The sequence below is a fragment of the Ochlerotatus camptorhynchus genome, unplaced genomic scaffold, assembly GCF_037179485.1.
Source record: "Ochlerotatus camptorhynchus isolate MF236.1 unplaced genomic scaffold, CSIRO-AGI_Acam_v1.1 ptg000062l, whole genome shotgun sequence".
NCBI lineage: Eukaryota > Metazoa > Arthropoda > Insecta > Diptera > Culicidae > Ochlerotatus > Ochlerotatus camptorhynchus.
In genome coordinates, this window is record NW_027040552.1 from 1,983,841 (window position 1) to 2,010,396 (window position 26,556).

At 42.4% G+C, this 26,556-nt stretch overlaps 1 protein-coding gene across 12 annotated transcripts in view; it reads right to left on the reverse strand.

Moving 5' to 3' along the window:
- The window catches only part of LOC135717643 (cubilin), a 617,516-nt gene that overhangs the window by 43,963 nt on the left and 546,997 nt on the right, over positions 1 to 26,556 (reverse strand). For 10 of the 12 annotated variants that reach the window (XM_065239791.1, XM_065239793.1, XM_065239797.1 and 7 more), the window contains 2 exons: positions 25,420 to 25,597; positions 10,670 to 10,696 (listed from right to left, as the gene is read on the reverse strand). In XM_065239791.1, coding sequence (XP_065095863.1) covers positions 10,670 to 10,696; positions 25,420 to 25,597 — 205 coding nt within the window. The remainder of the gene's footprint in view (positions 1 to 10,669; positions 10,697 to 25,419; positions 25,598 to 26,556) is intronic. The other 2 variants (XM_065239796.1, XM_065239794.1) reach the window with 1 other exon arrangement.

A 26,556-nucleotide genomic window follows, 5' to 3' on the forward strand; every position in this document is an offset into this window, starting at 1 on the left:
AACCTTGCATACAAGTTTTTGGGGAAGAAAAACGCCGTTTTGCATACTTGGTTCGCCATTTTGAATCTAGCCTTACTTATGAGAAGGGCCTATGAAAAATGCACATGATATCTTCAAAAAATTGTATCTCGGAAACGGTTTGTCCGATTGGTTTGATGTCTTGGGCAAAGTTTTAGACAATTGTTGGTGTTATATGGAGAAAATATGCACGGTAAAAAAAAAGTTTGGTATTTGTGTTTTGAACTAAAATATAAATTTTCCCTTTAAAGTGACATGTCAATAATTTTTTTATTATCCTTATGTTATAGCTGACTGAAAATGCTATCTAGTGCACAGTAGGTTGTTCTGGAGAAAAATAGGTTACGATGAAAAAAATTGTTTTTTAAAAAAATACAATTTTCAAAAAACTATTAAGAAAAGTCAAAAAAGTTTGTCACCCTAATTTTATGAAAGTACATCAAATTTGCAAACAAAAAGTACTTCGGTAACATTTTTCTAAGATGCACCGTTTAGAAGATATTACTGATTTAATATTGTTTTTTTGATAACTTAATAAGTTTTGGCCCTTTTCGGATGTACTCCGTATTTTTCCAGTTTCAAAAGTATTTTTTTCGGAAAGATTGGAAAATTTTGAGTTAAAATGACACTGACAGCTTAAAGATTCGAGTGAAATTCTCTGCCTTAAAAGTATTTTGAAAAACAAGTTACAAAATCCCACTATCAGGAACAATGATTTCTTCAAGTGATTTTTGGTGCGTTGTGCTGAAAATGTGCATTCAACTCTTGCATATCGCCTAACAGTTTAATCCATTTAAACTGGATGTGTTTATACTGTGCATATTTTCTCTCTATTGCCGAACATCGCCACAGACATCAAACCGATGAGACAACTCGATTTCGAGATACACCTTTTTGAGAACTGCAAATGTAAGCTCCTCAATTAGCAAGATTCAAAAGAGCGAATTAAGCTTATTTTTCAGGGATGGTGATTGTGCGCAATAAAAAATAACATTATATGTTGGATATCATCAGTTTATTTTTATTCCTGTATTTTTATAAAATTATTGTTTACACAACTTTCTTAACAATATTGAATATTTTGGCATCATTGTCAGGACAGTTTGAATAAAGCTTTGCCTTTATTGTATTTTCTGATAGAGGAAGAAATGAGTGGAATTTTAGAGTTCCTTGAATTGTTTTTGCATTATTATATTGATTATTTAGCTGCAAAGACATATTTTCGTATTCTTCTGTAGTAGAATAACAAAATGACAACTTTTTAAGTTCTTCTTCTTTTCGTTTGTTTGCCCAATTAAACAACTCTCTTGCAGTCTTTATCGGGTGTTCGCGTTCTTTGGCTAAACTTGCTCTGGTAGCCATGCGTTTTATCGTACCTCCAATAGCATCGCATGGACCTTTTCCGTGCGATGTTGCGAAGAAATGCCATTCAGCGTCAATACCATACTTTGACTTAAATTTACAAAGGCTAGAAAAGTTTTTTCGGTTTTTATACTGTGAAGCAGCACCATCTGACATAAAATAATTTTTTTTTATGTTTTTATTTTGATCAATTTGTAAAAAGTTTATCATTTTATCAATAAACAAATTGACAGCGACTGAATCATGTCTTAGTTCTTCAGAAATTATAATGAAGCTAAAATGTTTAATTTGCATATTTTCAGTATAATATATTACGAAAGGATGGATTGTGGCCTGTTGCGCGTTCCAATGGTGTGATTGAACTTCATCCTGCAAAACGAAGCTGTAATTTTCAGAAAAGTCACATATAGCTAAAAATTCACCATCTTGCAAGTTTTGTTTTGTAGTTTTCAAAAAATTGGATTGTTCGGTTTTTACAAAATCATGCGGAATCAAACTTTCTAATTTTGAGCTGAAAAATGAAACAAACTCATCGGTTTGCTTTACAATAGTTTCTAAATCACATCTGTCAGTGGTAACCCATTGTTCGAATGAAAGCTTTTCAACAATGTTTTCTTCCAGTTGTTTCAATAAACTGTCTTCTAAAACTGAGGTATCTGGGCAGTTTTTACATCTTCGTAGATGGCAATGAGTTGTCTTATTTTCGCAAAGTAATCTATTCGTTAATGTTTTTAGATCATTCAAGACATTGTATTTTTTAAGCTATGTAGAATTAAATTGACATTTTCATGCGTAGTGCAAACGCAAACATTATGTGTTCCTGTGATAGTCAATAGTTTACATTGCCTTGGCCGGAGGCTTGCAAATGATGAAAACCCTATTTTTACATTGACGTACATTTCATAAAAGCAATTAAAAGCTTCTCTCAATGTCATCATTAACAATCTTTTCTGAACAGCTAATCTCTTATTTCCTGTCTTTACGCCAACAAAATCTCTTTGGCCTGGCATTGCACGGCTTATATCATCATCCTCAAAAAAAAAATTCAAACCAGTTCTTTTGTTTCATTACTCAAAGCTTTTCCAGAGCTTGAACCTTGAGATGAATCAAATACATTATCTCTTTCCTTTCTTGCATCTGATGCCATATTTCTACTGGTTTTAAATTCGTCTACAATTTTTTGTTCTGACCATGATTTTGGCAACAATGATAAAATTGATAGTTTTTCTTGCCTTGTGGCTGAATTTAAAAATTTAATTTTCATATTTTCTATGACTTCACCAAACTCGTTTGCTTTTTCTGTTTTAGCGTCTAATTTAAAAAGATTTCTTCGTACACCTTCGACAATTTCAGCGCACTTTTTTCAGGATAGTGAACATTTTTAACCTTACCTAAATCTATAGGCGAAACAAGAATAGCTGCTATTCCTCGGTTGAATATTTCGACGTCTACAGGCATCGTGAAGTCTTCATTTGATTTAATTGTGCTTAGCGTTGACTCTGATGGTATCGTGACCAAACTTTCATAGCTTTGCGAATCAGGTACATCAGGTAAGGTCTGAACAGTTGGCATCCTTGAGCCGCCGGCTACGCTTTGTTCCTCGTTTTGGGTGAGGTGAGCTCTTGAATCAATATGTAGACGGCAAGACGAACAAACACGAAAATCCTTGGTGTTCAGTGTGGATACCTTGGAAAATCCAATTGATTTTAGTTTTTGGATGATACCATCCGTGAGATATCGCAGCTCTTTCGAACACTGAATGTCTTTGAATGGGTGAATTTTACTCATTTTGTAATCTGTAACATAGAAAATATTTTCCAATTGTTAGTTTTGTACGAAAATATCACAAAACATATAATTAAAATGTGTATTTAAAACATACCTTTGCACCAAAACGTGTTACACTTTCCTTTACAATTATTATGTTATCAAACAACACTGGATCTTGTTCAAAAACACAGGATTATGAGCTGAAATTACTATAATCATTATGCTACTAGCAACCTTTCTGCATTTACTGTTTGGTTTTCCCTAGTAGATACTGGATGAATTCAGAACCGAGTCAGACATTATTATACAGCTCACGGGTAGAAATCATAGAATGCTGGGTAAAGACTGTTGGAAGATAGGTAGAGTTGAACGCTCAGGTATCGTCGAACCTTCAGGTACGAGTTTGGAGAGTTGGAGCGAGGTAGATTTGCTGGCGTAGGTATATTGTTATTGAAGAAGATTGTAAATTGTATATACCTGGAATGAATAAAGAGTGCGGCGGTTGTTGATTGAGGTATCAGTCGGCAGCCCTCTAGTTTGATGGAAGGTGACTACTGCGTTCTTTTTATTTATTATTAAGGAACGGTCAACGACGGAGCTAGCCTCGTTATGGCCAGCGTGGCCATGGTGGACTAGTTCCAACAAAGACCATGTTTACAATCACCAACTGTACGTAGTACAGCTAACTGGTATCTGATTACCTGTATCTAATACTTGTTAGCACGTTTTCAGCACAACGCACCAAAAATCATTTGAAGAAATCATTGTTCCTGATAGTGGGATTTTGTAACTTGTTTTTCAAAATACTTTTAAGGCAGAGAATTTCACTCGAATCTTTAAGCTGTCAGTGTCATTTTAACTCAAAATTTTCCAATCTTTCCGAAAAAAATACTTTTGAAACTGGAAAAACACGGAGTACATCCGAAAAGGGCCAAAACTTATTAAGTTATAAAAAAAAAACAATATTAAATCAGTAATATCTTCTAAACGGTGCATCTTAGAAAAATGTTACCGAAGTATTTTTTGTTTGCAAATTTGATGTACTTTCATAAAATTAGGGTGACAAACTTTTTTGACTTTTCTTAATAGCTTTTTTGAAAATTGTATTTTTTTAAAAAACAATTTTTTTCATTGTAACCTATTTTTCTCCAGAACAACCTACTGTGCACTAGATAGCATTTTCAGTCAGCTATAACATAAGGATAATAAAAAAATTATTGACATGTCACTTTAAAGGGAAAATTTATATTTTAGTTCAAAACACAAATACCAAACTTTTTTTTACCGTGCATATTTTCTCCATATAACACCAACAATTGTCTAAAACTTCGCCCAAGACACCAAACCAATCGGACAAACCGTTTCCGAGATACAATTTTTTGAAGATATCATGTGCATTTTTCATAGGCCCTTCTCATAAGTAAGGCTAGATTCAAAATGGCAAACCAAGTATGCAAAACGGCGTTTTTATTCCCCAAAAACTTGTATGCAAGGTTTCATGCAAATCAAAAAAGATGAAAATTACTCGTTGCTTTAATGATATGGAACCGCTCACATGGAGAAACAAAAAGTTGGATTTCCATAGAGAAATGCCATTGCGGCCGTGAAGGACAATCCCTTTGTTTATGTTGTGTGGCGACATCTACTATTTGCAAGTGGGTACCGTAAAACGTGTAGGAGTGTGCAATCAGCAACTCTTACGAACTACCCTATGCGGAGCGAGCGGTGAGTGAGTGAAAGATCTGGCATCATCGGGCAACACCTTTTCGCTTGCTGCCTAAACCCACCGACTGCAGAGTAAAAGTTCTTTTGTATCACTATATTTTTCATTCCTATATCGACCGTGCTAAAGTGAAGTTCATTAAACGATACTTTTGTTTGTAACGGCGCTTTGTGTTCTTTTCATACGAAGAAACGTGTTTTCCCACTGTTATCCACCCTCTCCCACAGGTTATGGGCCCAGTGGATGATTGGAAAATCGAGAAAGTTCCTCATTTTTCGCGAGTTCTGCGTTTCATTCGGTACGGTTTTGGACGGTTGAGTGTTCCGGTCGGTATTTGCTGTGAAGCGTTGGTGATTGCAAGATGGCAGACATGTCGAAGCTCGCTTTTATACGGCTGAATAACGGTAACTGGCAGTCGTGGAATTTCCGAATGCAGATGATGCTGATTCGGGACGAACTTTGGTATGTGATCACCAAACCGAAACCGGAGGAGCCAGACGAGGAATGGGAGCGTGATGATCAGCGTGCTATTGCGACAATGGTTTGTGTTTAGAAGAGTCGCAACACAGTCTCGTCAAGAAGAAAGACAGTGCTAAAGATGTGTGGGACTCGCTTAAAGCGTACCACGAAAAACCGAACATGTCGTCGCGAGTGTCACTTTTAAAAAGATTGTGTTCGATTAACTTAATCGACGGCGGTGACATGGAGCTGCATCTAGTTCGAACGTCTCGAAAACGTCAGGCAGAAGCTTGACGAATTGCTGAAAGTGGCAATGATTTTACGTAGCTTGCCCGATTCGTTTGATAGCCTTGTGATGGCTTTAGAAAGCCGAGCGGATGCGGACATTACACTCGATCTCGTCAAATCGAAACTGTTGGACGCGCATCAACGGCATGCTGATCGGTCGAACGGTAAAAGCGCGGGCGAGAAGGCTATGAAATCGAACACAAAGTGCGACGACAAGAAAAAGTGTTTCTTTTGCAAGAAACCAGGACATTTCAAAAGGAACTGCCGGAAGTTTTTGGAATGACAAAATAACAATGGAAGTGTTTCTAAGTCGGACGGTAAATCTGCCCCCCAGAAAGCGTAACAAGTTCAAAAATCTAGTGAACCGTTGTGTTTTATCGCGGGGCATACAGTGAAGAATGCCTGGATTATGGACAGCGGCGCGTCATGTCACATGACCAGTGATTGGAGTTTTTTCACCTCTTTGACGGAACGTGTTGGAGCAGATGTTGTGCTTGCTGACGGCAACAAAATCAAATCGGCTGGTTCGGGTGACGGAGTGATTCGCGGTTTCGATGGTGATGGAAAACCGGTCGAAATTCGTATTACCGATGTGCTTTTCGTTCCGGGATTAGACGGGCGTTTGCTATCGGTAGGAAAGATGGCAAGTAAAGGTTTCGAAGTGCGTTTCACAAATGACGGTTGTAATGTTGTGAACAGTTTGGATGTTGTTGCGGTGGGTGACCTTTTCGGAAATTTGTACAAACTTAAAGTACTGCAACGCGCGATGCAGTCAGTAAGTGACTGCCATAGTGAGAAGTGTCAGCACTTGTGGCATCGGCGGTTTGGCCACCGGGACATAGACGCTGTGAATAAAATGAACAAAGAGAACCTCGGAAGTGGCATTAATGTGACGGAATGCGGAAGAGAAGAGGTATGTGAAACGTGCCTTGAAGGGAAACTCACCCGGAAGCCTTTCCCTAGTGTTGTGGATAGAAAATCGAAGAAAATCTTGGATCTAGTCCACACCGACCTGTGCGGGCCTTTCAACAACGTCACACCGAGCGGTAATCGGTATTTTATGAGTCTGATAGACGATCATAGCCGATTTACCGTCGTCTACTTACTGAGGGAGAAAACGGAAGCCAAGGAGAAGGTAAAAGACTACGTTCGGTTCTGCCAGAACTACTTTGGTAGGAAACCGAAGATCATCCGATCAGACGGCGGCGGTGAGTACATAAACGAAGATTTGCAACATTTCTATTCCTTGGAGGGCATTATCAGTCAATGCACCACCGCATACCTGCCTCAGTCTAATGGAGTGGCGGAGCGAAAGAACCGCTCGCTCCAAGAGATGGCTTCCTGCATGCTTTTGGACGCTGGCATGGAGAAAAGGTACTGGGGCGAAGCAGTTCGTACGGCAGCTTATTTACAGAACAGGCTTCCCTCCAGAGTTATCGACGGTACACCATATGAAAGGTGGTACGGCCGGAAGCTAGTGTTGGATCATCTGCGTGTTTTCGAAAGCGATGCTTACGTCCATGTACCAGAAGGGAAGCGAGGCAAGTTGGACCCAGGGCCCGAAACCTGACTTTTGTCGGGCACGCTGAGGATCGGAAGGGGTACCGATTCCTGGATCGTGCCACAGATACGATCACACTAAGTAGAGATGCAAGCTTCATCATAGAATAAAGCAACGGTTCGTCGCAAGTGAAACTAATCGAGAATCAGAAGAAGCCCGGACGTAGCAAGGATGAATCGACAGAATCGACGCCGACATCGAGTGACGAGTGGTCCGATGCGAGTGAGAATGGGAAAATCGAAAGGTTCGATGGAGATGAAGTAATTCAGGAGGAGCGGAATACCGAGGAATCGAAGAAACAGTTGCCGTACAGGAAGACACGAGGTACAGTGCCTACTAAACTAACGGACTATGTGGTTGGCGTTGCCATGTGTTCGGTGCAAGAACCTGCTACATTCCGTGAAGCCATGGAGTCACCAGAGAAGCAGTTTTGGATGCATGCTATGGACGATGAGATGAAGTCACACGGCAAGAACGGCACGTGGGAAGTTGTGGAATGCGCCACCGAATCGGAATATTATCGGAAGTCGGTGGGTCTTCAAGGTTAAGCAGAACGAGAGAGGTGACATTGTAAAGTATAAAGCGCGAGTTGTGGCCCAAGGCTATGCTCAGAAATCCGGTGTCGACTACGATCAGATCTACGCTCCTGTGGTTAGTCACACAACCATGCGGTCGCTGCTTGCCGTGGCGGGCAAGAATAAGTTCGTTCTGAGGCACTTTGATATCAAAACTGCATACTTGTACGGAAATATAGAGGAAGAAGTCTACATGAGGCAACCGCCTGGTTTTGAAGCGCGAGGCAAGGAGAATCTCATATGCAGACTAAGAAAGAGTATCTACGGATTAAAGCAGTCCGCTCGCTGCTGGAGTGAGAAGCTCTCGGAGGTACTAACGAAGCTAGCATTCCAGCGCAGCTCAACTGACCAGTGCCTGTTCTACAAAGTGATGCCAGGAAAGACAATTTACATGCTAGTATATGTTGACGACTTACTGGTTGCGGCGTCAGATCAGTCAATGATTGACGATGTCTACCGTGGATTGCAGCAATTTTTCGATATCTCTGATCTCGGGAAAGCTCGTTATTTTCTGGGGATGGAGATAGATCAAGAAGATGGTTTCTATTCGATCAGTCTGTGCAGTTACATCGAGAAAATGATTTCAAAATTTGGAATGGCAGATGCGAAAACGTGCCGTACGCCAATGGATGTTGGATACCCTCAAGATACGGAAACCAGTGAACCATTGCAGGATGGAGATAAGTACCGAAGCTTAGTAGGTGCTCTATTGTACGTCGCTGTTACTGCTCGTCCCGACATAGCCAACACGGTTGGGATTCTCGGCAGGAAAGTAAGCTGTCCCACCGAATTAGACTGGACTGCAGCTAAGAAGATTTTGAGGTTCCTGAAGGCAACGCGAAAATGGAAGCTTGTGTTGGGTCCGTCGCTGACAAACGATGATTTGATTTGAGTGCTTTTTCAAACAGGCGATAAGCAAGAAAATTGAATTTAAATATGTTTGTAAAATATGTAACGCATACAATATAAAAACTATATACCATATCAACGGAAATGGTATCATCAGAATCCTAGTCTTAACCACTTCAAACTAGGGAACAACGAATAGAAGATTAGGAATCACATAGGTGAAGCTTAACTAACTCATTTTTTCCTTGTTTCAAGATCATCCTCAGTCCAAGCAACCCGAGGAGTTATCACTATCAACAAGGCATAAAAAGTAACAAGGACAAAGATATGTTCCTTTAAAGGATGTTCTTTCGATATTTGGTAGCATACCCAACAAACATTGTATACTGAATACGAACTTATTCAGGTAAAAATATGCTTCAACAGCTAAAAATTGGCTCACATTGTTTGTTTGTCACCTGTCATCTCTATTTTGTTTTTCTGGCGTATGTTGTAATAGTCTGTTATTCTATTCGAAAGACTTTGATGCGTTTTTTTAAATCCCTAAAAATCAAGCAACCTAATAGCATAGAGGTAACTCTAAGACCAGAAGGTCCCGAAGAAACTTGCTCAACTTTTTGGCTCAGCTCTGGTACTATCTTCGGTCCCAAGCTGATCGATGCACCCCTCAGAACATAGGAAAATCCACGGAACCCCTCATTTTATCTGTCAAACTTTCATAGCGAATCAAAACAAACATTGTGTAGTACTAGAATTTCGTCTAGAATCGGGTACGTTAATCGATTTGCTTGGGACCAATAGGCTAGCCAAGTAGTGAGCCAATTTAAAATCGATAGTTTCGTTTTGATTGCTGCTAATAGTACGTTCAGACTATAGCTGATATCATTTTATATAGGCTATCTTGCAATGAGCACTCATACATAGGATTTTCAGTGAAAACTAGATGTATGAGTGCTCATTGCCATAGTCTGTACGGGCTATAAATATCTAGGGTGAAGCACAAAACGACACTCTTTTATTAATCGGAGAAATCTCGCGTAACACGTGAAAAGGGCCTATCATTGTTGATCGATTCTCTTCATAGATTTTCTCTTTCGCGAATAACCCGACTGCAAATGAATTTCCCATTGAGTGTGTTGTTTCAGGCGCAAGCTAACATCTGTCGAACTGTGCTGCGAGCTTAGCGAGAAATTCGTTTATGTTGCCGTGGTAAACCAAGGAGAAAGTCGATGAAGAGAATCGATCAACGGGGATAGGCCCTTTTCAAATTTTACGCGCGAAATCCCTTCTATCCCTTGCGTAATCCCATCGGCGTTGACAACAAAGACGAAAAATTTCAACCTAAAAATCAAGGTCATTCGCAATGAAAAATGAAAGGATAAGTAGCACGGAAAATGAAAAAGTCATTATATAAAGATAGAATGATGGCTTTTTTCGGCAACGGCAAGCAAGCAGGAATCCAGCAGAGGAAAACAATAGGAGCACAATATAATTTATGCCTCGACAGAGAATGGATGAAAAAGCAGTTCCGCATCTACGCGGGGGTCTAGCTAGAGGAAGGTATCTACTGCTACAGGAAGACATTCTATTCATGCGAAAATTCTTCTACGGACTTAAGGTGATGTGGGTGGGTGGGTTGTTTGGTGTAAGCGAGCAAGTGAGTGAGTGAGTGAATGAGTGAGTTAGTGAGCGTGTTGTGCTGAGAATCCCATGCACTGCAGTGCAAGTCTCGAGGTTGATGCAAGTGGTGCGATGAAATCTCTCTATTGGTGGCTAGGTGAAAAGAATTTCTGACTAACTTCTACGATGTAAAAAATGTACACTGCTATAAAAATGGCCGACGAAATGAGGGTTTTGCTAGGCGAGAGCAGAAAATGTTGGCCCAACTTTTGCTGTGTACATTCTCTATAGCTTAGTGCTAGCGAAAAAAGATAGATAAAGTTGTCTCCATTCGTTCTTTCGTTCGTTCGTTCGTTTGTTCGTTTGTTCGTTTCTTGAATCACAGTTTTCTTTTTGTTTCCGTTCGACTTTCGAGAGATGCTAAGGCAAATGTATGATACTTACGCTGGAAGTTCACCAACTGCCGATCCACTGTTGTTGCGTTATTTAATGTAAATGTGGTATGGACGCACGATTTTTTTTTTCGACGAATTTCGTAAATGGCCACGTGGAAAGGGAGTAGGAAGAAACATATTTTTTTCGTGGTTAGAGCTCAAAGCTTTGATTTGGTTTTTCTGTTCGTTATTGTTTGGAGGGTTGGGAATTTTGATTGGTGGGTATTGGTTTCCTTTTTTTATTGCTGAGGTTGGATGTTCCTTTCAACGTTCCATTGTTTGAGGGAGAGGGTAGCATTTCAAGGGAAAGCAGCAAGGCCAATTATCATCAAAAATGGCAGATTCGGGTTCTCTGAGCAGAGCTAGTGTTGGTTTGTTGGACGTTTGTACTTTCTCTCGTTTTTATTCTGATTGTGGTCGTTTTTGACGGGATGGAATGTGGTATGATATTTTTATTTTGTGTTATAAATTTACTGTGGGAAAAATTTAATCTGAGTGGTTATTTATATAATTCGAATGATCCATTGAACGGTAACAGATTGGCGACTTCAGCAACTATTGAATGTCTAATTGCAATTTATCCGAAGAAAAATCAGACATCATTTGATCATTTTCTCGAGTACCATTAAATGTCGTACGCAGGAAGCTGTTTCAGACGGCCACCGTTGTTGGCGTGGGAATTTCACGCCTCATTTCTGGTGGCACCGAACCGGAAATTTGAAAATATTGGCTCTAAAGCGTGAAGCCTGCGTGCCAAAAATTTCACACCCTTCCATTTCAACGCGCAGTTGCTCCAAGGGGCGTGAGGCGTGAAATTGCTCACGCAAACTATAAAGCCCCGTTGTTGTGGGAATGTCGACGATGTGTTTAAAAGTTGCCACGTCGACAGCCACGATGACAACGGACGGAAGCGGGGTTGTAAATCAACGTTTATGACCCCCATTGGAGCGCGCGAGCAAAAGGATTTGTTTATCCATGTTTGGAACTGAGACGTGTTGTCCCTGTTGGAAGCATTCGACACTGTTGCTTGTTGTCACGTAGCTGTTTACCTGTGCTTCAATGGATGGGACTTGGCGGTCATAGCTACGAATAAATGGAATCCACTTTATTGATTTCAGCTTTGTTACAACATCAATTTCTATTCAATTCATCAGTTACATCAAATTGCATCGTGGAAAAAACACTGTAGAAAATTACCCATTGGGTATTTTCTCAAGCAAATTTGGGTAGACGTAGTTTAGAGTGTATTGTTTACACTGTATTTTTATCGCTGTCAGTTTTTCTAAAGTTGTAAAAAATGGCGTCATCCGAAAAGCAACGTCGCGAATTGATCTTGCGCAAGCACCTGGAAATTCTCAACTCTCGGGACATCGGGACATCGGAAAACAACTCGGAATCGTGCAGTCAACGGTGAGTCGTGTGATTAAACGAAACTCTAAACATCAAACGGTAGGAGAAATCCGGTTAGAATGGGTGTTCTATTAGTGATCAGGATCACAAGCGTGTCGTGAAAGCGTTTAAGCGGAATTCCAATGCTTCGGTCAGGGATGTGGCCAAAAAGTTGAATCTGTCCAAGTCTTTTGTTCAGAGAGACAAGGACCGGGAGGGACTGCATACGTACAAAGTGCAGAAGGCTCCAAATCGTGACGAACGGCAAAATGCGGTGGGAAAGTCACGGGCCCGGAAACTGTACACTCAGATGCTGACGAAGCCTCATTGTCTCATCGTGGATGATGAGACCTACATCAAGGCGGACTTTCAGCAGTTTCCGGGGCTACTGTTCTTAACCGCTCAGCAGAAGTTTGATGTTTCGGAGGAAGTAAGGAAGCAGAAACTTTCAAAGTTTGCCAAGAAATACATGATTTGGCAAGCGATCTGCTCATGTGCCAAACGGAGTGCGCCGTTCGTGACTACCGGGACTGTAAACGGGGAGATCTTCCTCAAGGAGTGTCTACAGAAGCGTCTGCTTCATTTGTTGAAGCAACACGAGGGCCCTACGATCTTCTGGCCGGATCTAGCTTCGTATCACTATTCAAATGTTGTCCTGGAGTGGTACGAAGCCAACGGGGTCACTTTCGTACCCAAGGACATGCACCCCACCAACGCACCGGAACTAAGGCCCATCGAAAAATACTGGGCTATTATGAAGCAGGCACTATGGAAGCATCCCAAGGAGGTAAAATCTGACGAAGACATGAAGAAAAAGTGGGTTTCCGTACAGAAGAAGCTGCAGGCAGATGTTGTACAGAACCTAATGAGTGGAGTTAAGCGTAAGGTGCGAGCGTACGGTTATGGTATTGAAGTTGAATGAAATAAATATGCCAAAAGCTCACAAATGGGCTATATTTTATTGTCTGAAAGATTGAAAAGGATCGGTCAACTAGGTAATTTTCTACAGCGTTTTTTCCGCGATGCAATTTGATGTGGGACACCTTTTAGAGTGGGCACAACTTAAGGTGAATCGCTGTGACATCCTTATTCTGGGAACCACTTCGAATCGTTAAGTGCACAAATATCAGCTTCTACGGCACGTGAGCAGTGCAGCAAACGTGAAGTAACAATTGAAGGTGAAATTGGGCACCGATTTCCGAGATTTGTGTTATTTGAAATTCGAAGTGGAAGTGTCATTTGTGGACTTTACAAGGAATCACCTCAAGGGAATTTGCTTATTTTGTATTGTTGAACAAGGATGAAAGCACATCTCAATGCAAACAATCTGAGCGGGATAAACGGGGCATAACACATTTTCCAAATCATCCTGGAATTAAGATCTTAAATATTTACAGTCTCAAAAAAGATGTCCCGATGAAATTTCAATCTTGTTGCCCTTCCACGAAATCATCATAATCAACTGTCGTTACTGAAGATTCCCCATATCAGGCGAGAAAAATTTACTTGTCACGATATTACAGGTAGCTATCTTTGGTAAAGTTGGTCAGATAGCTTATGCCTTCCGGATGGTGTAGATATTAGATACAAATGTATACACTGTGCTATATCTCGTGATTCTGACCAGCTGGGAAGTTACTGTCGCGAGCAAAATTGTTCAGATAACAAAAGCTTCTCGAATTGCGAGAAGATTAGCTCAGTCACTACGCGTCGCTAGTGAGCATGTGAAATTTTAAAATGTGCTTTATCTCGAGATGCTGGCTATCCATTTTAAACTTTTTTTAGTAGACAGATTTTAGTAAAACAAGTGGCATATGAAAGATCTATAATATGACCACAAATGAGAAAAATTTCAAACACTCAAATAAGCCCAACACCGATAATCTATAAATGTTTGATAAGGCAGCAGGCAAACATTCAGAAGCTTATTGTTTTAAATTGCGCTCGTAACGCTGTTTTTCTTAAATTTAAGAATAGCTGTAGCATAGGAACTGGTTGACAATTGTTGTTGTTATTTACATCGTCGTGATTTTGCGCTGTTAAATTTGATGATTTTTTTTTATCATACGGGCTATCGTTCTTCGTTTTTCCCGTTATGTAGACTTTCAAAATTTTACCTGTTGTTAGTGGGAAGTGCAGTTCGTTGCGATAATCGTCTATTTGGAGCATATTTCATGTTGTGAAAACAGTGAAAAAGTTATTTAATCGGACATCTTGTGGTGTTTACTGTTGTGTTATTGTCAATATCAGACGCTCTGCAGAATCCAACTCCTCCTTGCGTATTAGAGAATATCCACTGCTGTTTCTAAATTAGATTTGGAAACTGAGTCAGCATGACTTCCGCCTGTGACCAATGTGCTAAACCAGTTAAAGGCGACGAAGAATCCGTATCCTGCATGGCTTTTTGCGACAGGATGATTCACCTGAAATGCGGTGGCACAAATTTGAACAAGGCTTTTCTGAATATTGTCCACACTAGCCCGAACTTGTTTTGGATGTGCAACAAGTGCGCGAAGCTGATGAAATGTGTCCGGTTCAAAACTGCTGTTTCGTCGTTTGGTAGTGCGATTAATTCTATCACCGAGAAACAGAAAATCGCACATGCTGACTGCTGAGCTTAGGAAGGAAATTACTAAAGAAGGACAGCTGCTCGCTCAGATGTCGAAACGAATCGCATTGGCAACTCCAACACACTTGAGTTCCGGCAATCTTATGCGTCAACCGCCATTAAAACGGCGCCGCGATGAAGGTTCGCTCACCAGCAAACCTCTTGTTGGTGGTACTAAAGCAGTAACGGATGACAATGTCTTTACCGAGGTCCTTACTGTCCCTCAAGCCACCGAGCTGTTTTGGCTGTACCTTTTTCGTATACATCCTAGCGTGAAATCGGAATCAATCGAGAAGCTGGTCAAAGGTTGTGTACAGTGCGATGATCCGATTAAGGTTGTGCCGGTAGTTAAAAAAGGATCCGACATCAGCTGTATGAGTTACATATCGTACAAAGTCGGATTGGCTCCCAAACTACGTGAAGTTTCTCTTACATCGGATACATGGCCGAAAGGAATTTTGTTCCGTGATTTTGAAGATGGTTCAAAAACATGTGGATGCCTCGTTTGAACACACCTGCCATCACGATCTCCTGTTCCGGAACCTTCCGAGTTCTCAACTCACATCTCCGGACTAGACCAAGTATGCTGATTCAGAATTGGATGCCGCGTTTTGAATTGGAACGCTGTAAACCAGAACGCACTGCCTGTCGCATTATGGGAGACCTCGAACTACTCGATCCTGTCGCGCTAGCTGTTTTCCGCTATCAAAGTTGTTCTATTTTCTGCCATTAGCGTCGTTCTGGACCTGCGGTCGAGTTCGGTGGTGGGGTCTCCCAACCATCGTCTTCAGGCAAGTATGCATACATTAGTTACAGTAATTTTCCTGATCAGGTTTTCAGGTTCCGTGTACCAGTGGAACGCCTCAAGCATCTGCCGGCTGTATCCAGTTGAGAAGCCCTTCTGATACTGCTCATTCACAACATCCGCTTTACTGTTTGAACAATCCTAATTCATCTCCGGGACACACAATAGACCGCTCTTTGGAAGCTCCTGGTTCCTCCAGCCCAGTCGTGCCGATTCCTGCCAGCGTTCAGCATGGTCGTCCTGGACCTGTGGCTGGATATGAATCAGGTCTTCCACCTTGCCTCTTCAGGCAAGTACAATCAAACTATTGACTATTCACTGCCTGATACCGATCAAATTTTACAGCAATTCGGATTATGTTAGTCATTGTGATGATGCCTCTGGAACCCCCAATCCTGAGAACCCGGAACGCACCGTAGAAAGCCCCATGGAAGCCCCCAATCCCTCCGTCTCAGTCCTGCCATCAGCAGCCTTCGTTCATCATAGTCGTTCCGGACCTGCTGTCGGATGTGGAGAGGGGGTCTTCCAACCCACTCACTATGGTGAGTATTCAATCAGACTTGATGATGGTCAGTTATTGCCTGATGTATGTATCTGTGATTTCCAGGGAGAGCAGTCGTTCGATTCTTTGCCGCAAGCAGAACGTGTTGATCTTCTACCAAAACGCCGGTGGAATGAATTCAGATGTTGAAGAGTACGGCCTAGCTGTATCGGATTGTTGCTACGATATAATTGTCCTTTGCGAAAAGTGGCTCGATTATTGAAGGCTTTCCAGTCAAGTCTTCGGTCTTGACTACGAGATCTTTCGTTGCGATCGGAATCCTAACAACAGCCGTAAATCTCCTGGTGGAGGTGTCCTTGTAGCTGTCCGTGGCGGGTTGGAGGCAAAGGCCATCGAGAACGATTCATGGAACTATGTTGAGCAGGTTTGGACAGCCATCAATCTGGGTGATCGCACACTATTTCTATGCGTTCTGTACATTCCACCTGATCGAGTTCGGGACAATGAACCCATCGATACTCACTGTCGATCAGTTTTCACAGTTATCGAAAGTGCCACTCCAGTTGATGAGATATTCATTTTTGGTGACTTAAATCTACCAGGTGTTTCGTGGAGTCCATCTCATAGCGGATTGCTGTATCTAGATCCTGATAGCTCTACATTTCACGCAGGAGCTATTAGTCTTCTCGACAACTACAGCGCAGCGACGCTTTCTCAAATTAATCATGTAGTTAACGAAAATGATCGTAGACCTCTGCTTCGTGAGCACACAGGACAGGGCTCCATTAATTTCATCGGCTCCTTGTGAATTAACTAAGCTAGTTGCACATCACCCTCCTCTTATTGTCACTGTTAAGGACAAACCCGTGCGTGATTTCGACGATTATCGTGTTGCGGTTTCTTATGACTTCCTTAAACCTGACCACCGTAGCATCATGGTTTGGGAGAACATCCTTGATCCAGATGACGTTGAGGCTGCAGCGCAAACCTTTTCACATGTCTTGGCATATGTCATTGACAGACACGTCACGAAAAGAACTCACCACAAAGTGTCTCACCCTCCCTGGAAGACGAGAGAGCTACGTAGGTTGAAGTCAATCAAGAGAGCAGCATTGAGAAGATTTACGAAGTATCGCACGCTTCCTCTGAAACTACATTATGTGAGGCTGAATCACATGTACCAGCGAGTCAGTCGTGAATGCTTTTCAAGTTTCCAACGAGGCATCCAGCGCAAACTTAAGCTACACCCGAAATCCTTTTGGAACTACGTGAACGAGCAACGCAGGGAATCCGGCCTCCCATCGTCTATGGAATTCAACGGAGAAGTTGCTGCCCCTTTTTTCCGAAAGTTTTGCCAGTGTATTCACTACTGAGATACTAACTGACGACCATATTAACCTGGCTACCAGGAACGTGCCAGTAAATGATCAAACGCTGCGTGCAATTGCTGTTAATCCTCAGATGATTTCTAATGCCGCGACTCTGCTCAAGTCATCCTTCAATCTTGGACCTGATGGAGTTCCATCTGTATTTTTGAAGAGACATATTGCTAGCTTGTTAATTCCGCTTCTTCGCCTATTCCGAATGTCTCTCTCCAGTGGCATATTTCAATCTTGCTGGAAATTTGCGCACAGGTTTCCCGTCCACAAAAAAGGAAGGAAGCTGTGGATAACTATCGAGGAATTACATCGTTAAATGCCGTTTCAAAGCTATTCGTGCTAGTGATTATGGAACCGTTGCTGTCCCTTTGCAAGCAGTATTTGAGTGCTGATCAACATGGGATTACTGTCAGCCGTTCTACAACCACCAATCTGCTGTGTCTCACATCGTATATAACCGAAAGCATGTCGGATCGGGTTCGAACGGACGTTATTTATTCAGACCTATCCGCAGCATTCGCCAAGTAGAACCATGCTATTGCGATTGCTAAACTCCTCAGGCTCGGTGTATGCGGTAATCTTCTAAGTTGGTTTCGATCATATCTTACCGGTCGGCAACTAAAGGTTGCCATAGGAGATTGCAGATCAGCTAGCTTCTTCGCCACATCAGGTATACCTCAGGGAAGCCACATGGGACCGTTAATTTTTATACTGTACTTCAACGACGTGCATCTGGTCATCGAAGCTCTTCGGTTATCACATGCAGGTGACCTCAAAATCTTCCTACGAATCTGCTCCATTGCTGACTGTCACTTTCTTCAACGTCAGCTGAATGTATTCGCTAGTTGGTGCAGTTTAAACAGAATAGTAGTGAACCTAGCCAAATGTTCCGCTATTACGTTCTCACGAAAACAACAACCGATATTATGTAGCTATGACCTGCTTGGCTAGACAATCGAATACGTGAATCAGGCGAAAGACTTGGGTGATTTAGGATTCGCAGCTTTCATTCAAGCAACACATTGCATATGTTGTCGATAAGGCGTCAAGAACTTAAGGGTTCATTTTTAGGATAGCTAAAAACTTCACTGATATCTACTGTCTAAAATCTCTCTTTTGTTCGTTTGTTCGATCGACGCTTGAGTATTTTTCAGCGGTTTGGAACCAAAACTACAACAACGGTGCCGAGAGCATTGAATCTGTTCAACGTCGCTTTCGTCGTTTTGTGTTGCGTAGATTGCCTTGGAATGATCCGTTTCGATTACCCAGTTACGATAGCCGTTGTCAACTTATCGACCTAGAACTTCTCCGCACTAGAAGAGACACAAGCAGAGCCCTAACCGTGGCCGGACAGATTGCGAGGCTATCCTGAGACAAATTGACCTGAATGTTCAACCCCGACCGCTTCGTAATAACCTTATGCTAAGACTGCCTCTACGTCGCACAAATTATGGAGCATATGATTTGCGGACTGCAGAGAGTATTCAACAGAGTTGCATCTGTCTTCGACTTTCATCTCTCCCGTGATGCGCTTCGTCGAAAGTTTTCTTCTGTTTTTCACCGGCAGGAGTAACTGACGATAAGATATATGATTATGTTGTTTTTTCATAGTTGATAAGGTTAACATCATTGGGGCTTCATCCAGCCTGTTGATGTAAAACAACAATAAAACAACAATATGATTTTTTTTAATGTGCTGTATCTCGTTATTCCGACCAGCTGGGAAGTTTGTGTCTTTGGAAAGTTGTTTCGGTAAACATAGCCTTTCGAATGGTGAATAGACTAGTTCAGAATTACGCACCCACTCACTGGCAACTGATGAGTGAAGGTGACTGAATGGACATACGATGTGATGTTAAAATCGTTAGAAGATACAGCAGCAGAAACAGAAACGATGTATTTATGAGTCCACGTAACTCAGGTACAGCACGGCGGCGCACAGTGGTCTAAAAGTGCCAAAACGTCCAAACGTCATATAGTGTCTTCTGAGAAGTTTGTACAATTAAAAAAGCTCCTTCTTTAGAGCTTAGCCATTTCATGACTAATCCACCGAGCACGGAGATGAAAACTTTACTTTTTTGTTTGTCGAGATAGCAAAATGGTGTCTTGAGCACTTTATAGAATTTGGAATCAAAACTTTTACCACACGCGGCTTTGCACCGCCTATTCTTTTTTTGCATGCCTACTTCGATTTAATCGAATTCGAATTTTCTTCCTTCAACACCAAGAGTAAGTGACGTATGAAGGAGCCTCTGTGTACAAATGCAAGAAAACGATTATCTGTTCACGGTTTACTTTAGTTTGGTAATGAGCAGATCAGCAGAGAATACTAAAGAAGACTAATGAATTGGTATGCATTGGGCAGCATTTTAAGTATACTTTCAAATGTTCAAACCTGATTTGCCCAATTTTCTTCAATTTTTAATCAAAACCTTGAATATATTAAGAACTATTGAAGATAGGGACTTGCTTCCTAAGACCAAATGGCGTATTAAAAAAAAACAAACATTTGTGTAGAACTTACTAATGTCAAAAAATTACTACCTGAGAAGTTATTTGCAAAAAAAAATGATTTTCTGAAGGCTCTTACCAAAAAAAAATCACATATCTCTGCAAAAATTAGAGATAGAGTACGTCAACCCTCTATCAGCAAAAATGTTTGTTTTAATATTGTCTAAAACTTTGCTCCATACATTATTTTGCTATCTCAACAAACAAAAATAAGTAAATTTTTCATCTCTCTGCTAGGTGGATTAATCATGAAATGGCTAAGCTCAAAAGAAGGGGTTTTTTAATTGCACAAACTTCTCACAATACACTATATGGTTTAAATGGACCGTTTTCGCATAAACTAAAAAACGCACGTTTTGGCACTTTTAGACCACACCGTCAGTTCAACATTCTCTGCTTGAACGTCAAGCAGTACAGTTCGGTCTTTGCTCGCTCTGTCGAGTTGTTCTAAAGTTTCTAGTTTGTTCCAAACATTCGCAGTTTAATCGCGTCGTCAGTAGTGTCGGTCGCTTCGTGTGATGGGAAGACAGCGCTCCCGGAGCAGGCTCCGAGAGAAAACGGAGAAGAAGAACAGCGGTGAGGGTAGCTTGAGTGTACCTATTTCGAATAGGTACGCTACTCTTCCCACCGATGTAGGGAATCTCACCTCAGCCACGGTGAAGCGGTCTAAGAAGAGGAAGAAAAATCAAGGCCAGTCCGATGGTGCGAGTGGACGGGACGATGCCACCGCGACGAACGTCAGCGTCATTGGTGATTTCGGCGACGCCGTCGACAACGAAACTGCTGCCAGCCCGAGTGCAGCAAAAATGAAGCTTCCTCCACTGGTGGTGAAGCAAGTCCCACTCAACACGCTGATTGGCGATCTTTCATCGCTGGGCGTTGCAGCTGAGTTTAAGCTCGGCAGGATCGGCACCAAGGTGATGCTCCGAACCAAAGCGGAGTACGAAGTGGCCGTGAACTATCTGAAGGATACCAAGGCAGAATTCTTCACGCACGACATCCCCGGTGAGAAGCCCTTCAAGGTAGTCATCAGGGGTCTACCAAACTTCGACCCCAAGATGGTCGAAGCCGAAATCAACCGGTACAAGCTAGTCCCAATCGCTGTCTTCCGAATGACAAGGAGAGATGAAAACGTGAAGACGTACCCGGATTGTCTTTTCCTGGTGCACTTCCAGAAAGGGATGGTGACGCTCAATGCGCTACAAGCCATCCGATCGATCTACTCCATCATCGTACGGTGGGAGCCATACCGTGGCGGTCATCGTGACGTAACGCAGTGGACATGGTACCGCAACTGCAACATCAAGCCACGCTGCAGCAATTGCACTCAAGAACACGCCACTTCCAACTGCCCTGCGGATGGAGCCATGGTGACAAAATGCGCTAACTGTGGTGGTGCACATCAAGGTTCTGACAGACAGTGCTCCAAACACGAGGACTTCAAACGCATCCGAAAGCAGGCGTCAAGCAACAATCAACCAGGACGACAAAACCCCAGCATTCAGGACGGAGGATTTTCCGCCTCTTCGTGCTCCCCAGCAAAGGCAAGCGAATTCGCGGGTGCAACCCGCCCCCCCTCAAGAAGCTTCCGTTGATTCTGCTGGCCAAAGCTCTCCATCCCCCCCTGGATTCTGGAGACAACCAACAGGGCAAAACAACAACCCCGATCTGTTCTCAGCGGATGAACTGATGGAAAAACGTAAGTGCCGCAATAAGCCCGAACAGATCCAAGTGCTCGGTAAGTTCATCATCCAGTATGGCGTCTAAACCGCTAACTATCGTCACCTGGAATGCTTGCTCTGTAAGAGCAAAAAAGATTGAGCTTGCCGACTTCCTCCGCAAGCACAGCATCGACGTGGGCCTTCTAACCGAGACCCATCTAAAGACCGGCGACAGCTTCTGGTTGCCTGACCACAACATTATCCGGCTTGATCGCACCAGCTCCAGGGGGTGGTGTAGCGGTCGTCGTCAAGAAAGGAATAAAATACCACACTCTGTCCCATATCCGCACCTCTATCATCGAGGCCCTTGGTGTGGAGGTGGAGTCGTCGGCTGGATACGTCCAGTTCATCGCCGTCTACTGCCCTCGACAGTGTGCCGCCAGCAGTGGACTAGCGGCTAAATTCAAGAAGGACCTGTCCACCATCACCCGCACCGGTTCCCGCTTCGTAGTTGGAGGAGATCTGAATGCTCGCCATGAAGTCTGGCGGAACTACCAGCAGAACCTGTTCGACCACTCACAGCATGGGCTGTACTCCGTTTGGTTTTCGGATGAACCAACATTCATCTCACCGGCGGCAACCCATCGGCGCTAGACCTGTTCCTGACAAATATCGGCTTTTCCAAGCCGGTAGCCTTGAACGAACTCAGCTCCGACCACCAACCGGTGGTGGCTGAACTGGGCTGCAACGTGGCTCCTGCTTCAAGCCTGCCAGTTTGGACGCGTGGTAGACAGGCACATCATCGACAACCCGCCGCTTGACACCGTGGAGGACATCGATCGAGCGTTGGAGGGACTCCACCAAGCCATAACCGTGGCTGACGAGGCGTGCGTCCGACGAGTTCCTGTGAGGGGTAAGTTTATTGCCATTGATTCCCACACCCAACTTTTGATTCGCCTGAGAAATGTTCGTAGACGCCAGTTTCAGAGGACTGGAGATCTGGGCAAAAAACGTGAAATGGCTGATCTGAACAGACAGATTGCTTCCAGAATGGACTCACTCCGAAATGAAAGTTTCGGGCGTGTTTTTTTTTTTCGCTCCAGACCATTCTGGAAGGTAGCCAAGGTCCTGAAAGCTCATCCCAAACCCATTCCACCACTCAAAGATGAAAATGATGACGATCGACTCATAATCACCCCTCAGGAGAAAGCAAATGCGATTGGTGAGCATATTGCCAAATCGCACTTGCTTGGCTTCAACATCCAAAGTCCGCTCGAAGTTCAGGTTGAGCAATGCGTACTCAACCTTGATTCCTCCCCTTGTGCCATCCCTCCGGAGGATAGAATCACAGTGGAACAGATTTGCTCAGCGCTGAAATGCACCAAAAACATGAAGGCCCCCGGGTTTGACGGAATATTCAACCTAGTGTTGAAAAATCTCAGCATGAAGGTTCACTCTCTGCTGGCTGCTGTCTTCAACAGATGCTTGGAACTGCACTACTTTCCAAACATCTGGAAGACAGCGAAAATCATACCTATCCGCAAATCCGGGAAGGACCCAACGCTAGCTTCAAGCTACAGATCAATCAGCCTTCTTTCAGCGCTGAGCAAATTGTTCGAGAAACTCATTCTCAATCGTTTGCTCAAGTTTGTCGAGGAAAATAACATTCTCCTTCCGGAACAGTTTGGATTCAGAAAGGGGCACTCCACCAATCATCAGCTAGTACGGGTGATGAATAACATCCGAAGTAACAAAGCTGTATCCAAGTCCACAGCCATGGCCTTGTTAGACGTTGAAAAGGCGTTTGACAATGTTTGGCATGACGGACTTGTGTACAAGCTTCGTAGCTTCCACTTTCCATTACATCTGGTTAAAATCAACCGTAACTATAGGTATACCTTCAGCAAAAGTCGTTTAAGGTATCGTTGAATGGTTGTCTTTCCGACACGTTTTCCATCCCAGCAGGAGTCCCGCAAGGCAGTCTGCTGGGCCCCTTGCTTTACAGCATTTACACTTCCGACATTTCTCCCCTTGGAGACGGTTGCGTGTTTTTCCTGTTCGCAGATGATACCGCAATAGCCGTCAAAGGAAGGATGCCTCGCGAAATAACGAACAAACTTCAACGATGCCTTAACGCCTTTGCTGATTATGCCACAACGTGGAAAATCAAAATCAATGCCTCCAAAACACAAGCGATCATGTTCCTCCATCGGCAATCGCCCAAACTGAAACCGGCTCCATCTTGTACTGTAATCATGGATGGCACAAGGGTTGAGTGGTCCGCCGAAGTAACCTATCTCGGGATGTTGTTCGATGAAAAGCTCCTCTTCCGTTCGCATGTGGAGAAAACTGTAGTTAAGTGTTCTGCCTTGGTTAGATGTCTGTATCCGCTGATTTGCCGCAGATCCCGCCTCTCAAAGGTGAACAAACTGGCTGTCTACAAACAAATCATAGCACCTGCGATCCTCTACGCAGCTCCGGTGTGGGAATCATGTACACAGACTCATAGGAACAAAATTCAGGTCGCACAAAATAGAGTGCTGAGGATGGTTCTTGATCGTCCTTTCGACACTAGAATAACAAATTTACATGAAGAGGCAGGCATTGCCAAAATAGATTCCAAAATTAACGAAATTAAGACTAAATTTGCACAAAAATGTAATTTATCAGAACATGCTTCGATAAGCAATTTGTATATAGTAGGTTAGGTGTACATAGTAGTTGTAGGTTAGTTGTAGTTGTAAATAGTAGTTATAAGTAGACTCCTTTTTCCAATTCAAATCAAACCAATCCCACCAAGGTGGTCATACTTTAAAATAGGCCTGATAGGACTAGAAACTGTAAATAATAATTAAAATCTCACTGTACTAAAGTTGAAAAGACGCATCTGTGTCACTTGAAAAATTCATACATGTAAACCACACAAACACAAGAAATAAAGATCATTTAAAGTCAAAAGTCTTTTAGACCACTGTGTGGCGGCGGCTCGGGCGGCGGTAAGAACTATTACGGCACATGAGCTGAGGTTCCTGTTCTGGAGTGACATTACATAGATTGTTTACTCAGAGGTGAGTCAAAACCCTGCCGAGATGTGTGTTAAATCAAGCCAATATGCATTTTAACGGTTTTTGTTAGTTCAGTGGATTGCATTTGGTCGTAGTATGACCGCCATATTTATTTTTTTTACAAGCAGCTGTAGCTTTAGTTGTCGCCATTTAGTGAGAGACTGTTGGTGAGCTAGATTGATTTTTTTTCCGGTGATTGTGATCTTGCGTTCCGTGTTTATGTTCTCAACATCATACTGCAGCCGTGATACGATTATTGCACGTAAAACCAACTACATAAATTATTGCGTTATTTAGCATGATTTGCATTTCAACTTGCTACGGAATGTGACGACCAGTGGGTGTGTTTGAGTGTGTGTGTGTGTGTGTTTGTGTTTGTGAAATTTGTGATTGGTGAATTTAAAATTTGGGTTTCTTTTGCATTTGCATGTGTACGTGTGGTGATGTGTGAGAGATACGTTGCAATTAACACACATTGAATAAAAACGCATGATTGTTTTACATGAACAGTGATTGGAATCGAAACTTTTGATGGTGGCCATTTTGCTGAAAAGTACTGAACTATACACTCGCATCGTCACGTGGTGGGTGTCTTTTCAGCATGGGGATGTGAAATTTGTTCGATGTTTTACATTAATATCATATTGCAACCTTGCAAACAATTACCATTGATTAACACGGGGAGAGTGTTGGTGGGAAGGTGATTTTTAATTGAAATGTTTCAATTTAAAGGGATTATCAACTCTACGAAATCTAAACAGAAGCAATATGGTGTCAATATTGGTTAGGTGTGTTTGGGAGTTCAGTTAAAATGGAAAGTGAAGGCAGCCAAATACTCACTCGGGTGGCGATCCTCGCAGGCTGAACGATGTGAAGGTGACGTCGACCCGCTGGCCCGGACCTGCTAGGAAGATGTACAGACACTGGCGCGAGTGGTTCGCTGGATTGGTGAGCAGCGGTGCGTTGAACGTTCCATTCGAGGGACCACCACTTCGGGACACGAACGTCTGATCACACTCTGCGTTGATGAAGGAGAAAGAGAAAAAAGATGAAAACAACGGTCAATGATAAAGTTTATTAAGTTTTATCCGGAGGGTAAGGGAGGTCCAGCACTTGGCCAGATAAGGTGGTGCCACAGAGAAAGATTTTTTTTGTGAAAACCTGAACGTGTATGAAACGGTATAATGGGATTCGGTTTAGAATGACTCTAGTGTACAGCAATAGCAACATTGAAAGAAGGAAAATTGTGATGGCAGCTGAAACAGAAACTGTATGGAAGGCGATTTGATATCGCTTTTTTGTCTGGTTCAAGCGAGTTTGTGAGAGCACTAGTATGAAACGGGAACTAAACAAATTAGTTTGTTGTTAATTGGATTTTTTATCGCTCTTCAGCACTCCTCTAAAGGAAATGCGGCGTCAGGAAAACTTTGTAAAGAAATATTGATGGGATATCGAAGTATGGAATGAAAATGCTTAATCGGCATTCTTTTAATTAGTTTCTTGTTTAAAAAAAACGTGTATGAAAATTTGAATAGTGTCATTCAAAAGGCAACACATTAATCCGCCTATCTTGTCTTTTTCGTACAAGTTGATTTTTTTTACATAGGAATAAATTTTACTTTTTTTATCGCATTTCTGGTTGAGCGATACGGTTGAGACGATAAATCATTGTTGATGTTTGCAACAAAATTCACTTATTTCTATGTCTAGTAGGAGGAAGGGCTGAATACTCGTGGCTTACCCGAGGTTAGAGGGCTACATTGTCTAAGGATAGGATCAGGGGAGGAGCTTGGAGTGGGGTTTCGTCATAGAAGTAACTCTAAGACTAGTGAGTCCCGAAGATACGTGCTCAACTTTTTGGCTCAGCTCTGGTACTATCTTCGGTCTTGAAACATAGGAAAATCCACGAACCCCTCATTTTATCTGTCAAACTTTCATACCGAATCAAAACAAACATAGTATAGTACTAGAATTTCG